The 17,807-nt window shown below is 39.7% G+C and overlaps 1 protein-coding gene across 1 annotated transcript; it reads right to left on the bottom strand.

Moving 5' to 3' along the window:
- Window positions 1-5,176: 5,176 nt before the first annotated feature.
- LOC120051141 (neuropeptide Y receptor type 1-like) lies at window positions 5,177-6,289 on the bottom strand. The gene has a single exon (XM_038997847.1). It carries the CDS (start codon window positions 6,287-6,289, stop codon window positions 5,177-5,179), a length of 1,113 nt encoding a protein of 370 aa, XP_038853775.1.
- Between the last annotated feature and the right edge of the window lie 11,518 nt (window positions 6,290-17,807).

Raw genomic sequence — 17,807 nt, 5'->3', positions numbered from 1 at the left:
ATTATTATTATTATTATTTCTACTCTCCACATTTTGCATGGACCAATGCACTCGACCTGCTTTTCCTTTCAACCACTTCATGTAAAAAGTAATGAGATGGATCTCATTTTCTCTGTGATTATACAGCCAGCCACCAGAGCAGTTAGTACAGTAAGAGAGAGTATCTGTACCCTTTGGTGGGCACCCTATCACTAATGAGATGTCTGCTAAACCAATCTCAAGACTTTCACACAGACAGAAATGTCCTTGTCTGAAACCTCTTTCTTCATGTTATGGTGTTTTAACACCATCTACAGTGGGAGAATGTAACCTCGTCTCGATGACCTAAATGAACCTTGGCCTAGAGATAATTGTTTCCCCAGAACGCCCCAGAACAATTTGACTTACCAACCACAATTTGACTTACCACCCACCGTTAGAGGTGGCATGCCCCTAATGATGTATGAAAGGGCACCGGTGGCCAGATCTAACAACTTTTAATTAATCACTAGTAAAACATGCTATCTTGTAAATGTTTTATCCAACAAATTGATAACAATAAGATTAGATAATATTACAACAAAAGTTGTTGCAATTCACCTGTTTATTTTATTTACTCGATTTGTGTATTATTTCTCATTATGGTGACTGAGACCTTTCTTTACCATGTAGATGGAAACATTATCAGTATACAAAAGTGTTTGTGTTGAAAGCACAGGTGGTACCCAGTGTTGTTACCAGCAGACCTTCTAGAGGAGAACGAAACATCACCAATAGACAGCAGCACCACATAAATTAATCAGCAGGGTTGCAGGGCTTTTACATTTTTTTTAGGAACTCTTGGGGGGGAAAAAACATTGTAAATTCATGCATGGTTTACTCTGCATGGGAAACTGAGAAAATATAATAAAGATGAGAAAATAGAAGCGTTGTATAGACAGAGCGTGGCGAGGTGCTGTGGCACAATGGTTGGCAATCAGGTTGTGATTTCTGTAATTTCGTGTTCTAGTTTTATCCTGATCAGTTAAAGGAGGGTAGGGATCCATACAAGGTACATAAATAAAGGCCAAGACCCGCACAGTCAAATGCCACCCCTGTGGGGAAATGAGACTCATCAAGTGGCAGCTGCTTTCAACTGTCATTACCCCTAATACACAGCACAAAGAGACAAGACAATTTTGACTAAAATATGAGGTTTATTAAGATATTGTGTTTACAAAGACACAGATGAGTGGTTCTGCTATAGCATAATCTTGAGATGAGTGTGATGATCTCTGAAAAATATTTCTGTGGCAAAGGTTATCTTACAAATGTCCTTGTGTTCCATTAGTCATAACAGATCTATTGGCCACACTTTTCCCCAAGCAACTAAAGCTATCAGAGCAACCAGGGCATAAAGGCACCAGGAAATGCCTAATAAAAAATATGGCATTAGGACAATTCAAAAGCAACATGGAGGAACTGGTAAATATGGACTGAGCCAATATGTGAGTATGACCCCAGGTGACTTTTTCAATGCAGTCACACGTTCTTGCATGTCTAATACCAGGGTTAGAATTCAAGAGGCAGAGCTGCTTTATATGACCTATTCAACTGCCAAGAACAAAAAAGAATACACTTCAAATCCTCTATTTTTCTTCCACAGAAGTGAGGTTACACACAGGCCAATGTGACTTTGTTCTGTGACCACAGGAGGTATTAGTGGGAATTCATTAACATTTGAACCAATGGCATTTGACTGGGTGATCCCTGCTGTTTCAGACTGAAGGATGGGTGGACTAGTGCAGACTTCCTACATCCCATTCATCATGTGTTTACGAATATGTTGTGTACCTGCTCCAATAAGGAAAACGAACAGTGTGGTTTTGTATCATCACTTTACTTGGTTTCAAAATACCCACATAACCCTATAATTTAACATACACACACTTGCCTTAACTATTCTTGACAGTCCACAGAAAACATCGTCATCTGAGCAAACTGTTTACAGGGCAAATGCAGATTCGGCTTATTTGGAAGTATCTATATTGGCCCCAACAGGATAAGTGATAAGAAAAGTAAACCCATGAATTGATACAGATTTCTGTTTCTGGTAGAAAATGTGACTCTTGAAAAAGAATGTCAAACTCAACTCTGTAATCATATCTCACTGAAGATCACAGAATGTGACCACTTTCTCATCTGTGAATAATGAATAACTTATTAATTAGCTTTTTTACAGCATATGTTGTCTCATAAGTATTGTATAGGTGAGGGATTGATAGTGAGAAGAGTAAGGGGGAGGAATAGAATGCTTGAGAATCTGACATTTTTATTCTTGACTGTATTTGTGTGTTTGGTGAGTGAGTGAGTGAGTGAGTGAGTGAGTGGAAACAGAATAGAAAAAGATACCGAATAAGAATCGATAAACAAAATAGAAATGGATACAGTATATAGTTTTACTGCTTGGCTACAAATGGTCATTAACACCCTATATATGTTTATTTTTATCTATTTGGAAGACACTTGTCTATAGCACCCTGCAAAAAGTGAAAACAATAATAAGGTTGGGTGGATCTTTCAATTTCATTAGAGTCAACCTTAAATATAAATATTTTCACATACAGATCTCAACCATTTCCCATTGGTAGTGATATTGGTTTACAGGTATGGGTCATACAGTCTTACTTCAACATTGTCTGCTCATGTTTAAGAACATAAACATTTTCCCTTTGGGGTGTGGATAGCATTTACTAGACTGCTGTAAAACCAGGGATGGAATTTAAGGTAGTAGAAAATGTGAGTGCGCCACCAAATCAAATGTATTATTTTGTGATAGATTCACACTCTAAATCATAATGAAATAGATTGGGAAAAGGAGAAAGTGCTGACAGACATTGCTTTGATATATCTAAGGGCACCTACAGAAAAGAAGAAAAAAAACATGAAATGCAGTAAAATACAACTTTTTTATTTATCTTCTGTAAAGCTACTGTAACATCTTTTGGCATTCTAACTTTTTTGTTGATAAAGATTAACCCTGCAGAAAGGAAAACATAGAATGTACAAAACTTTATCTGGCTTATAAAAGCTCATCGCTAATTACCCAGTAAACAGAGAACGTTCTTCAGACATTGGGTAAAAATTAAGCAGAGCCATACATTTAAATATATGTATCTGACAAAATTTGAATTATCCAAAGTTATGACCTCACATTATTAAAACGTCCTAGAAATGTTCTGAGAATTATATATTTTTAAGAAAGGCAGCCAGCTGACAAATGTTTAGAGAAAACATGGCATGATATTTGCAAATACTTACTGTATATGGCATACTGAACTTTATTTTACCCTGCAAAACAAAGAATAATAAGGAAATATTGCACACATTCATGAATGAGTTACAGTTTGGTCATATTGGATAATCATTCTTGTAACTGCCCAAATGGAATGACTGAAATGTGTTTACAAGAGTAGATTAGAGGGTAAACAGATGGAAATGGTGAACTATTTATTCCCATTTATATTATAAACCAATTTTCCCACATTGCAATACAAGAGGCATATCAGGTACCATACACACCAAGCAGGGCTAAACAACACACCAGATCTATTACTGTACATACAAAGACTCAGTAGACCTCAGTGAAAGAGCAAGGATATACAGTAGGATATTATTCCATGTGCTGCTGTCATAGAGTACAGAGTGTATTCATTTACTGCCCCTTTTCTTTTGTTATATGGCCCTAGATGTATGGTTGCTGCATGGCACATTTTATTATCAAAGTCAGCCACTAGCACAGTAATGTATTTGGCAGTAAACATTGGTGGGTACAAAACATGTCTATGACAGGTACTGTGCTTTAAATCACTAGTTTTCAATGTCAGTCCTTGTCAAAGTTTTGTTTCAATACAAATTCCATAACTTTATTCTGTCATTGGTCTGTTTACAAACAAACCAGTTATGAGGATTTTATTGACATGGTGTGATCTTAGCCAAGTCATTTGCCGGTGTAAAGATCACACGAGTCCTATCTATGAAGGAAATCATTAACAAATGCTTTTTGGAGAACTATCCCTTTAATCCCACATCAATATCATGAATGAACCATTGGAAGTGGTTAGCACTTGGCATCCCTTAACATGTATATTCCATGAGTCTCTGCATGAGGGAAGGAATTGCACAAAGGAGGGTTGAAAGGATAGCGAATTCTATAAAAACACAGTTAGTTATAGCAGTAGCTATCCATGATCCAGGATTAACAAGAGTAAAATGTGAGAAAAGGACAATATGAAAATCTCACATTATTCAAACATGACTTTGTGAGTGGAACCCAAGAGGAGTCGAAGGTCAATTTAAAAGTCCTTCAATTATAGTCGATTTTAAAGACTTTTGTGCTGCCATGCAAGTTTGACTATCACGACAACACATTTGGCTACACTCTATAGCAGTGGTACTCAAACCTTTCAAGCAGGGACCCTCTTTTTTGGCCAGAATTTCTAGCGACCCCACACCCCAAATCTAATGACAGCCTTAAAATCGGTAAATTTCTATTTTTACATCAACAAATAACTTTCAATTAATTTCCATCTCTCTTATCAAAATTAAGAGAATCAATAAATACATTAACACAATTCAATATTATTTTTAAAATTTCTTTCTCAAAAAAATAAATATTGTAATATAATAATAATAAATTCCATTTAGCAGGCGCTTTTATCCAAAGCGACTTACATTCATGCGTGCATACATTTTGTCCTATAAATTAATCTTACATTTTTGTTGTATTTTTATTTTTTAAATCCCGCGACCCCACCCCAACTTTGAATGTTACTGCTCTGTAGAGACCCAAATAATACATTGAAATATTATGATGGTGTAAAGCACACCTTTTACTCCACAGTGCTTGCAGTGAAGAAGACCTTTGCACCGTCATAAAATCATCGACTTCCTCTAAGGTGTAAAAACACATACCTAATTGAGAACACTGTAAAATGACTCTTGGGGCACAGTGTTCTCTTACTTTCACGTTTCTCTCCATTCCCACTGAAGAGGTCAACCATTGATTGCTAAGAAACAAAACATTGACATGTGAATAATTTGAACAACCCCTGTCAACCCTTGCTCCAGCATAAAGCTCAGCAAGACAACCTTCAATGCATGGTCAAGACAATGACAAGTTCTATACTTTCTCTCTCCCTATCTGAATGGGTCGGGACTATACATTCATGCTGATCGATCCTTTGCTCAAGATCGACCCCTTAGTGACCTCTGTGCTGACAATAGAGAGAGGGAAGCTCTCATAACTCTCTGGTGCCCCCCAGCAGCGGCAGCGGTATAGGGTAGTTTTGAGCTCTTTCTGGAAGTTACTGTTGAGAAAGCCATAGATGATGGGGTTGACACAAGTAGAGGCCATGGCTGTGAGGTGGCAGGCAGAGAAGATGATGTCATGCTGGCAGGATGGGATGGCCTGGTGATTCCAGTCAAACACGGTGTTGAAGATGTTGAGCGGGAGCCAGCAGAGGGCAAACACTGCCACGATGGAGGCCAACATGGCATTGATCCTCTTTGACCCCTTGGCCTTCTTCTGGCGGTTGTCCCTGGTTCGCTCCACCATGTATTTTCTCAGTCGGAGACGCAGGAAGATGCGTAAGTAGCAGACCAGGATGAGGATGAGGGGAAGGCAGTACTGGAAGAGCAGCAGGGAGGTGGTGTAGGCCAGTCGTTTGTGCTCTGAGGGCCACCGCTCCATACAGATGAAGTGGTCAGTGAAGGGATTGAAGGGGAGGCTAATGTTCTGGAAAGGACTGTTGGTGAGAACGTTGAAGGAGAGGAAAGGCAGAGAGATGAAGCAGGCCACCATCCAGGTGATGGCTACAGCCAGGTAGGAGTGGCCCACCACAGGCTTCCATCCAGTGGGGTGGATGATGAGTTGGTGGCGCTCCATGGCTATGAGGACCAGGGAGAAGACAGAGACTGTGACAGAGATGCACTGGACAAAGGGTGTGACCTTACAGAGTGCCTCCCCCAAGATCCAGCGATCCATTAGGGTGTAGATGATGGTGACCGGCAGGCACACGATGCACATGAGGATGTCAGAAATTGACAGGTTGGCGATGAATATGTTGGTGACATTCCTCATCTCCTTCTGTCGTGTGATGACAAACACCAGGCAGATGTTACCGATAAGGCCCACCCCGATCAGTGCGCTGTAGGCAACTATCAGGAAGGTTGTGCCACTCATGGAGGTGGTGCACTCGTCTGTGTCGCCCCATGGCATCTCTTTCCACCAGGCGTGATGACTACTATTGTTCACATGGGACACCTCCATGCTAGAAGTCAGAACTTATTTTGTAGACTGGGATCCAGAAGTATTAGTATGGTGTTTCCCTCCACTTCAATATGATATACTATCTAATGTGTCTTTATTGTATGTTTGAGTTTGCTGGGGTTTTCATCATACCAGTATTCTTATTGATGGCTGGAACATTGATTGCAGTCTTTGTTTGCTGTCTGAAAGAGAAAACCACACTTATAAGATGACATCTTTCACTGAGCTGATTTCCCAAATGTGAATGCAGTTATTTAATAAACCCAGGATAAATAAAGGACTTGTCTTTGCAACCATGTTAACTCCTGTTCTGAAAATAGCTGGAAGCAGGAAAATACTCTACTTTAGGATCCACTTTAGGTAGTGTGTTTTTTAAGTAAAACAATCTTGAAATGTAATGTAATCTTTGCTTTCTATAACATAGGTTCAATGGGTTCTACTTTGGTGCACACACAATATACTCTGAAATAAATTGAAAAATAAGATAGTAAGTGACTAGATATGCCTATACATTTTAAATTGGTCAAAACAAAACTTAGCCTTGGCTATCACTGCAGTATTCATTAATCTTTGTTTAGGATCTTGAGACGCTTGTGTAAGCACTGAAATTCGATTTATTAGAGTAGACTATTGCAAACCAGAGGAGAATGAATGATGAGAGAGCTTCAAGAGGCGGTGACTGAAAAACATGCAAATGTATCCGCCTGTCTACTTGAGTACTGGCATTCATAACTAACGATGTATTAACACCATATCATCAAGCAAACAGCATGGATGAACGCTGAAATGTGTTACCATCAAAAGGCCACATGATACCATTTCGACTCCCCATACCAAAGACAACCCGTTCCAGTACATTTCCATGACAATAACCATGTCAATGACATGCCATCAGAATGAAACATGAGAAGGTACTTAATGTCAAGGACAGAATCCTGCTGGGCCGCCTCAACTGGGTAGCATACACAATGGATATATTTCTTCCTCTCTCGCAATCAAAGAGCTAGATGTCTCCTGTGCGGAAAATTACTCCCCTTCTTTACTCTGTGTCTGACTATGACCTCAAGCGTACCACAAAGATTGACAGATGACTCCTCAAAGCTATCACAAAGGGTCAGCTGTCCTACAGCATAGGTACTGGTACAGTATCCATTGACATATGTATTTAACCCACTGCCACCTCCTGACTAATATGTGATGTGCAATACGACTGGACTCCAATTCCAAAGATGAAGAAAGACTTGAGGTGCAGGAAATAGGAAGGGGGAAAGGGGGAGCGGAGGTCAAGAGAAGGAAGCAGCACTGATTACCAGGATGTTTGGCCCAAGGCTACAACATTGCTCCTGAGAGCAATTGGATAGGATTCAATTCATGTCTTGGGAACTAGCAATTCAGGATAAGATCAGCATTCCATTCCAAAGACAACCCATGTTCTTTAACTGCAACAATATCAATTTCACAGTCAAAGCAAAGCAAACTCTTGAGTTGAGATGAAATAACATATGGTCATTATTATTATCCCCATCATCATTGACACTATTGTTACAGGGTGTAATTTCCCATTCACCCATTGCACATAAATGCACCTTTGAGATGATCTTTGAGATGATAAATTCAATATTTCTCATGTTTTTGCATCTACCTTTGATGGACCACAACAGATTTATACTCAGTGAGTAATGAAGTGATATTTTCTTCTAAATGAAGTAGCCTCCAGGTTCTTAGGATGATTATTATCACTTAGTTCAAGGCCCTATGTGATTATAAGCTAGATAGAGACAGGTCTCTGTCTAATCAAACTTGAATAAACCACTTCTACCTGGGGCTTAACCAGGGTTGTTTCTAATGGTTATGTTGACAGTCACACTGCAGATTCTGTGATGAAATAGCCCTAACCAAAACATAATTACCAAATGGATGGTGGTTCATGTAGGATTATTTATGTGTCTGAACTTTATGTACAAAACCCCAAGGCTCATTACATCAATGGTGCAGATGATCTAATGTAGAGCTTGTGATCTAGAGGGAACAGTTTATCAAATAAACAATTAAACAAACAATGCAATTGAATGGGCTAATAAAAGTTAGGCATACAGTACATCTGGTCACAAAATGTGCTACAAGAATCAATATGACTGGAATCAATTCAATGCTGTGCTAGACTATTACATAACATGCTGTTAATACCCCAGAATCAGATTTAAACCCATTAGGCCTATACTGTACAAAACAATGTAACTGTTTCACACATGTTTATCTACATCATTAACTACTTATTAGCCTACTTAGTCCTCTTTAGTATGTGAAACACAAGGCTTCCAAAACGTTAAGCAATTGGCAATATTCATGACAGTTAAGAGACTATAAAATGTATTATATGGACATATTGAGACACTTCCAGCAACAATGTATTGAATTTGTCACCACATGAAGCCATACATACAGTCCCTTAAATGTGTGTTTAAGCTTGAAATTGGCATTATCTCAACTCTATGTTATTATATCCTGGCTATAGGTACCTAAAGAGATCTCATTGAACTAAAGCAAATATAGACAAGGGGTAATGAGGGGTGTCATGATACAAATTAAGTTTATCTTAACAGGTATGCAATAGTGAATATTGTTTTTGAAGCATTAGTTAAAAAGCAGTTCAAAAATTAATGATCTTTGTCACAATGTTTCCTAATGTAATATAGCCCAACAAATATAATAGGCTATATTCTAAATGGCATTATGGCAAAACAATTATTAAAATCCTGTCTGTATAGCCTTAGCATATAGTTTTTTATTATACCTAATAATTAGACCGAATGTGAGAATAAAAGAAAAGACGGATTCTTACCCGCTTCGCTCAACGTTTTTCTACATTTCACTGAGTTTTTCCTTGCCCCCCATTGACTATTCGAGATCTAAGGTTCCAAATGATGCAGACGCACGAGGAACGCTCTTCCCCCGCCTGAAACGATGAGCGACTCCCACCGGTAGATCGAGCCGCGGTGGTCTAATAGGCTATAGCCTATCCGGCACTCATACAGGTCTTCCGTTCAAGCGAACAACCACATGAGTAAGGAGGCTAAAACAACGTTTCCTCTCTAGTAGCCTACTCCGGACATTACATTAATTATTAAGCCACAACTTATTGAGATCAACAAGTTCCCGTTTTGAACATTGAAGCCACAAACAGTGTGACAGTATAATAAATCATCATACCAATTCAAGTGGAATCTGAATAGGGGGAAAACATTTTTGGCTATTGCCTAATTCAGCAACCAATTAAATGCAACAAAGGGCTTCAACATCATATAGGCTATAACAGGAAGGTAGGAGGTGGCTTGTCGGCATCTAGCATAAACCCTGTAGCATGCTTCCCTCTCGAAACAGTTTGCGCATATAACAACATTTTGTGACGTTTTTGTTCGTTTTCTTCGTGAAGCCAGTCAAAGTTCCGCAGCCGAAGTCTATTTCTGCGTTCAAATGGTAGTCGGAACTAGAAAACTCAGACTTTTTTGATTTGCTAAATCGTTGAATGAGGCAGCTGATTAACTACAATCGAAAATGTCCCCGTTTCCTAGTTTCGACTAGCAAGTGAACTCGGCATATGCCACTTGGTCGATGATTGCTCAACAGTACTTCTCCTAGTAAAAGTGAAACTATTGCTAGTTTCATGTGCTAGTCAGAACTAGTAAACTCGGAAATGTACGATTTGCTAATTGGTTGTATTTATACACCTGCCGTGTTTTTATTGAATAGGGATACCAGTTAAGAACAAATTCGTATTTACAATGACGGCCTACCCTGGCCAAATCCTAAACCGGACGACGCTGGGCCAATTGTGCGCCGCACTACAATAATCGTTGACTCCCAATCACGGCCGGTTGTGATACAGTGCCATAGACCGCTGGGCCACTCGGGAGCCTAACCAATTAGCAAGTTGGGAATTTCTGAGTTTCCTAGTTCCGACTAGTACATGAACGCGGCATATAGACTGGATTCTTCAATTAAGTGTTTGACGTCATTCAACAATAGATTACTAGTTTTCATGCACATTCTTTCACTTGAGAAATACTGCACCAGTTAGCTAGATGTAAAATTGTGCACATAAGCCTTCCAAAAGGTTTGGTTCGGCTGGCGCCTAGCTGATCTCTGCAAGGAGAACCGAACGAGACCGCAAAGCCTACTCCTTTAAAAGACCTGCGCTTGAAAAACGAGAAAAAGTGGCAATAGTTTGTCTATCTTGAGACACCATAATAAAATCAAAATAAAATCAAGCTTTATTTATACAGCACATTTCAGACACAATGTGCTTCACATAAAAAACAAATAAAAACAATGAAAATAAAAACAAAAATATTTTGGGAGCAGAAACTGAAAATATATGGTCTGTAGCTGTTTTTTCAGGAGGCTAGTATACAGTATATACACAACAAAATGAAAGCATCTAGCAGCACCCACCTGTAGCACACGCTCCAGCAGGTTTATCTCACTAGTCACCCCCAAAGCCAATTCTTCCTTTGGCCGCCTCTCCTTCCAGTTCTCTGCTGCCAATGACTGGAACGAACTGCAAAAATCACTAAAGCTGGAGACTCTTACCTCCCTCACTAGCTTTAAGCACCATCTGTCAGAGCAGCTCACAGATCACTGCACCTGTACATAGCTCATCTGTAAATAGCCCATCCAATCTACCTCATCCCCATACTGTATTTATGTATTTTTCTTGCTCCTTTGCACCCCAGTATCTCTACTTGCACTTTCATCTTCTGCACATTCTACCATTCCAGTGTTTAATTGCTATATTGTAATAACTTCGCCACCACGGCCTATTTATTACCTTACCTCTCTTATCCTACCTCATTTGCACATGCTGTATATAGACTTTTTTCTATTGTATTATTGATTGTATGTTTGTATATTCCATGTGTAACTCTGTGTTGTTGTATGTGTCAAACTGCTTTGCTTTATCTTGGCCAGGTTGCAGTTGCAAATGACAACTTGCTCTCAACTAGCCTACCTGGTTAAATAAAGGTGAAATATATATATATATTTTTTAAAACATTTATTTGCCTGATGTCAATCAATATGGATGGGTAGCGATGTGTCATATGAACATTTTGGTCTCCTCTTCTCATTCAAAGCTAAGCAACAGCATGGAAATATGGTGAATAAGTTAAAGGCTGGGGAAAAAAGTGTAGGCCATCACACTCAACTGGTGAAAGTAGTCACATCCCATGCAGGCAGGAATTCTGACCTCTCTGTTCCCATAGCATAGCTTACTATTGCCATCCCCCCAAATCGACCAGTTTCCCTGTGTTTTTCCAAAGGTCAATTAAGCTGGTAAGAAAATATTACAGATTGGCATTCCTCCTAAATGCAAAAAATTGTAGGAGGCTAGCTGAGAATTTGAGAATCACAGCTACCATGCACACCGGTGTCAAACTGTGTGTCTCACATCCTTCCTAATTGAAACAGCATCCCAAGACATGATGACAGATCCTACAGGCTTTCACAAAGAAAACTATTTAATTGAGATTTTGCACTTGGTGAGCCAGAAGATGACAGGTTCTTACTTTTCTCCACGCACTTCCTCTAGAGAGGGATGTGAAGAGAAGGAAGACCTGAATGAGTCAGATTGCGACTGACTGTGCTTGAAAACCAGACAGACAGAACAGCTAACATTAACACACAGCATGGTGTTCGTATGGAGCGTGGACGCAGGTTTGATCCTCCTGAACAATTAGGTAATACACACATCCCTCACATTTAGGTTCCTGTTTTAGAACTGCTGTTTTCACAGGTACAAAGTAAAAAATCTGCACAATATTTTAAATATTTAGTGTACAAGAAATTCGGAACAAGATACCAACATTTTATAGTGGCCAAACCAGAAGGCCAGCATCCTGGAGTCGCCTCTTCACTGTTGACGTTGAGACTGGTGTTCTTTAAAAAACAAAGACATTTCTAAGTGACCCCAAACCTTTAAACGGTAGTGTATATTTTTCTGGGTGAAGGTCATAGTCTGAAATAGTGACTACAGTTGAAGTCGGAAGTTTACATACACCTTAGCCAAATACATTTAAACTCAGTTTTTTCACAATTCCTGACATTTAATCCAAGTAAAAGTTCCCTTTAGGTCAGTTAGGATCACCACTTAATTTTAAGAATGTGAAATGTCAGAATAATAGTAGAGAGAACGATTTATTTCAGCTTTTATTTCTTTCATCACATTCCCAGTGGGTCAGAAGTTTACATACACTCAATTAGTATTTGGTAGCATTGTCTTTAAATTGTTTAACTTGAGTCAAACGTTTCGGGTAGCCATCCACAAGCTTCCCACAATAAGTTGGGTGAATTTTGGCCCATTCCTACTGACAAAGCTGGTGTAACTGAGTCAGGTTTGTAGGCCTCTTTGCTCACACATGCTTTTTCAGTTCTGCCCACAAATGTTCTATAGGATTGAGGTCAGGGCTTTGTGATGGCCACTCCAATACCTTGACTTTGTTGTCCTTAAGCCATTTTGCCACAACTTTGGAAGTCTGCTTGGGGTCATTGTCCATTTGGAAGACCCATTTGCAACCAAGCTTTAACTTCCTGACTGATGTCTTGAGATGTTGCTTCAATATATCCCCATAATTTTCCCTCTTCATGATGCCATCTATATTGTGAAGTGCACCAGTCCCTCCTGCAGCAAAGCACCCCCACAGCATGATGCTGCCACCCCTTGCAAGCCTCCCCCTTTTTCCTCCAAACATAACGATGGTCATTATGGCCAAACAGTTCTATTTTTGTTTCATCAGACCAGAGGACATTTCTCCAAAATGTATGATCTTTGTCCCCATGTGCAGTTGCAAACTGTAGTCTGGCTTTTTTATGGCGGTTTTGGAGCAGTGGCTTCTTCCTTGCTGAGCGGACTTTCAGGTTATATCGATATAGGACTTGTTTTACTGTGGATATAGATACTTTTGTATCCGTTTCCTCCAGCATCTTCACAAGGTCCTTTGCTTTTGTTCTGGGATTGATTTGCACTTTTCGCACCAAAGTACGTTCATCTCTACGAAACAGAACGCGTCTCCTTCCTGAACGGTATGACGGCTGCGTGGTCCCATGGTGTTTATACTGGCGTACTATTGTTAGTACAGATGAACGTGGTACCTTCAGGCGTTTGGAAATTGCTCCCAAGAATGAACCAGACTTGTGGAGGTCTACAATTTTTTTTCTGAGGTCTTGGCTGATTTCTTTTGATTTTCCCATGATGTCAAGCAAAGAGGCACTGAGTTTGAAGGTAGGCCTTGAAATACATCCACAGGTACACATTCAATGACTCAAATGATGTCAATTAGCTTATCAGAAGCTTCTAAAGCCATGGCATTATTTTCAGGAATTTTCCAAGCTGTTTAAAGGCACAGTCAACTTAGAGTATGTACACTTCTGACCTACTGGAATTGTGATACAGTGAATTATAAGTGAAATAATCTGTCTGTAAACAATTGCTGGAAAAATAACTTGTGTCACGCACAAAGTAGATGTCCTAACCGACTTGCCAAAACTATAGTTTGTTAACAAGACATTTGTGGAGTGGTTGAGAAACAAGTTTTAATGACGCCGACCTAAGTGTATGTCAACTTCCGACTTCAACTGTATATGTACCATTCTCTAAAATTTACTCTGAGCTTGATTGTAAAAGGTAACGGAAGCACTTCTTTACAGGGCAAGAGAACATTGACACATTGAAGATTCATGTTCAATGTGATTTTAGGACACAATCCACTTCTAATCCACAAAAGACTAAGGTGGATCTGGAATTTATCATGCAGAAGTTGACAAAGGAAATTCAGTCTGTTTTCAACTCAGTTATCAACTGATCTGAAATGGAAGGGGGAATGGTATCCTTCATATTACAATCTCAGCCTCAGTATCAGCATGTCCGAGTAGCTAATAATACTGACAATTAGATAGGCACAACTGTATTCTGTCTTCTGTCATGGTAGAAAGGGAAGGACAGGAGAAGGGTGGATATTCTTTGAAATTCTGAAACATAGAAAAGGGAGTAATTTGAAACCATGAAATGATCAAATACTGCAAGTAGGTTTTTGTACAGAGAAACATTCATATATCTATGAAAAAGACAAGGTTATGTTATACAGTGCATTTGGAAAGTATTCAGTTCAGACCCCTTGACTTTTTCCACATTTTGTTACGTTACAGCCTTATTCTAAAATGTATTAGGAATTTTTCCCCTCATCAATCTACACACAATACCCCATAATGACAAAGCAAAAACAAGGTTTTAGAATTTTTTGCAAATGTATTTAAAATTAAAAACTGATATATCACATTTACATTGGTGGAGTAATGCAGAGATGGTTGTCCTTCTGTAAGGTTCTCCCATCTCCACAGAGGAACTCTGGAGCTCTGTCAGAGTGACCATCGGGTTATTGGTCACCTCCCTGACCAAGGCCCTTCTCCCCCGATTGCTTAGTTTGGCCGGACGGCCAGCTCTAGAAAGAGTTTTGGTGGTTCCAAACTTCTTCCATTTAAGAATGATGGAGTCCTCTGTGTTCTTGGGGGCCTTCAATGCTGCAGAAATGTTTTAGTACCCTTCCCCAGATCTGTTCCTCGACACAATCCTGTCTCGGAGTTCTAGAGACAATTCCTTCGACCTCATGGCCTGGTTTTTGCTCTGACATGCACTGTCAACTGTGGGACCTTATATAGACAGGTGTGTGCCTTTACAAATCATGTCCAAACAATTGAATGTACCACAGGTGGACTCCAATCAAGTTGTAGAAACATCTCATGGATGATCAATGGAAACAGGATGCACCTGAGCTCAATTTCGAGTATCATAGCAAAGCGTCTGAAAAAGTATGTAAATTAAGTATTTCTGTTTTTTATTTTTAATACATTTGCAAAAAATCCTAAAAACCTATTTTCACTTTGTCGTTATGATATATCGTGTGTAGATTGATGAGGACGTTTTTTTATTTAATCCATTTTAGAATAAGGCTGTAACCAATTGTGACAAATGTGGAAAAAGTCAAGGGGTCTGAATACTATCCGAAAGGCACTGTAGACACTATGTAACAACCTGCCCAGTTGATCATAAACTTTATGTTGATTGTCATTGATAAAGTATTTAAAGTGGTACTACGTAAATGTGCTCAGATCTTCTTAGCACACAGAACCAACGGTTGTAGAACAAATAATCTCTTTAAGAATGAGGTGATATTAGGGGGAGACACCTATTACATAAACAAGTAGTTGGACATAGTCTTTTGTGGGGAAAATGGCAGAAAATGGCAGTGTAAATCAATAAGTATCTCTGCCCCATGGACAGTAAATTGCATCTTAGCTTCACGCTAAGATACCCATAATTCACACTGCTTTCTGACAGATCACTGTTCTGTAATATCACAGTATGCTTGTTTATCCTTGATTTATCTGTCTTGAGACTGTGAAGATCTGCCCTGCCATTTATCTTCAAGACCTCTCATTGTCCTTAAGGGCTGAATTATTTGGTTATCATTAGATGCTTCCTTACTGGTACAGTGGTTCTTCCTTTAAAAGCTTTGAGCTTATGCCGCCACCGTTTGTGGTAGATGGTGGCAGATTGTGGTAAATTGCGTCAATAACGTGCCATAGAATTTTGTGGCACCCGCAAGCGGTGCTGCAGTACGCCACAACTTTTAAAGGAAGAACCACTTTATTGTTTGCTTAAATAATACTGGAGCGATCCTCGCTATGTGAGCCACGTTACAATTTCCACCAAGTGGGTTCACCCTATTGGCGCAATGCATATGGGTGTTTGCCTTTGTTTGTGTTTGCGCCTCACAGCCGCCATCCCACTTCTGACACCAGTGTAGCGAACGGCAGGGCAGGGAAGAAAGCCTGGGATGCTGGCGTGAAAGGCAAACACCCTATGCATTGCCTGGACGTGTGAGGAAGCTGAGTAGGCCTGAACATGTTAGGAAGCTTCCTGTTTGGAGGGGGAAGTGTAGCGATCCTTGCTATTTGAGCCACGTTACAATTCCCAACAAGTGGGTTAATCCTATTGGCCCGATGCATCGGGTGTTAGCCTTTCACACCAGCGACCCTGGTTCGCTGCTCTGCTGTTTGCTACAATACATGTAACAGATATGAATGTGGAGTAATTGACTATGCTTGAACATTTCCCCATATCAGTTATAAGACAGCAAATAGCAGTCTGTCACCTCGGTATTCATGATCGAAAGACATGTTATATTCCCTTCAGTTCTCATTCATCAGTTCTCCAAAGACTGCTCTCATTTAAAGTCAGGGTGTCACCCAGAATCAATATGCTCTTAAAATCAATGCTTTCTGAGCTATAGCAAGTTGACCAGTGTGGAGAGAATATTAGAGGTATTGGTAGGTACTAGGCATTCTCCACTGCTCCTTAGTCTAATTCTTCACTCTCTCACCCATGCCAATTATGTCCCAAAACGATTTATATTGAGGAATGATCAGCACAATATTCAATATCCCCCTGAAACAGCAGTCCCACACATGAACCACAGTTGAAATAATCCTTGACACCAATGCTGGGACACAATCCTATAACTCCCATGAGGCTGTAAATTACCCTGCCCTAGAATGGAGGCCACAATGCCTCTGGCTCTCAGGGATGACAAATAGCCCCTTCCATCCAACAGATCACGCCTAACATTGAGCTCACCCTGATGCTGCTTTGTTCTAATCGGCCTTTATGGAACACCTGAGATGTATTTTTCTAATTGCTCCTCATGATAAGCATGAAATAAAAACAAGAATAACATTTATTTTAGCATTGGAGGGTCTAACTAACTGTATTGGCTAGAATAATCAGGAGACAGTCAAGTTTGCCAGGGCTGGACATCCAGTGTATCATATCAAGTTAAGACCCTTCTTTCCCACTCTAAACCCCAGTGTTTCCACGACCAGGTGGCTTAGAACAGGACAACTCAACCCGTCATGATCTTCCTGAAGCATCTGGACAACCCTCCATGAACTCCTCATGATCCCTGCATCTTTACAATATATAGCCTGGAGAGTTACTGTAAACAACGGTATTATTCGAATTTATGATATGAAATTCAAATTAACAATGTTGCTTTCATTGTAATGGAGCAGTAATCCTTTGATCACAACACAAATACAACATAAATGTTGTAAATATCACACAAATAATCTAGTTTTGCAGCCTTGCATCATTGTGTCGCCTACTGTATACATAAAGTAACACAATGAGGAACAAAGGTGAGGGGAAAAGAAGAAAAGGCAGCACAAAATATTAGCATAGTAAACAGTTTTTTAGTGCTTAGTTGCACTGGTGTAATATAGGGCCCTTTAAGGCTGACATTTTGTTTAGCTGTAATTGAATAAAATGTTCAGAGCCCATGGTATTGAGGGGAGCGAGGGAGAGATAGGGGGAGAGAGAGAGGGAAAGAGAGCGAGAGATAAAGAGGGAGAGAAAGAGAGAGCACAAACTGCAATAGGGTTTATTAAAAAACAATTACATTAGCAGAAT

The sequence above is a fragment of the Salvelinus namaycush genome, chromosome 1 (assembly GCF_016432855.1).
Source record: "Salvelinus namaycush isolate Seneca chromosome 1, SaNama_1.0, whole genome shotgun sequence".
NCBI classification, from domain to species: domain Eukaryota; kingdom Metazoa; phylum Chordata; class Actinopteri; order Salmoniformes; family Salmonidae; genus Salvelinus; species Salvelinus namaycush.
Note: the sequence above shows the minus strand (reverse complement) of the source record. Positions and strands in the feature narration are given on the sequence as shown.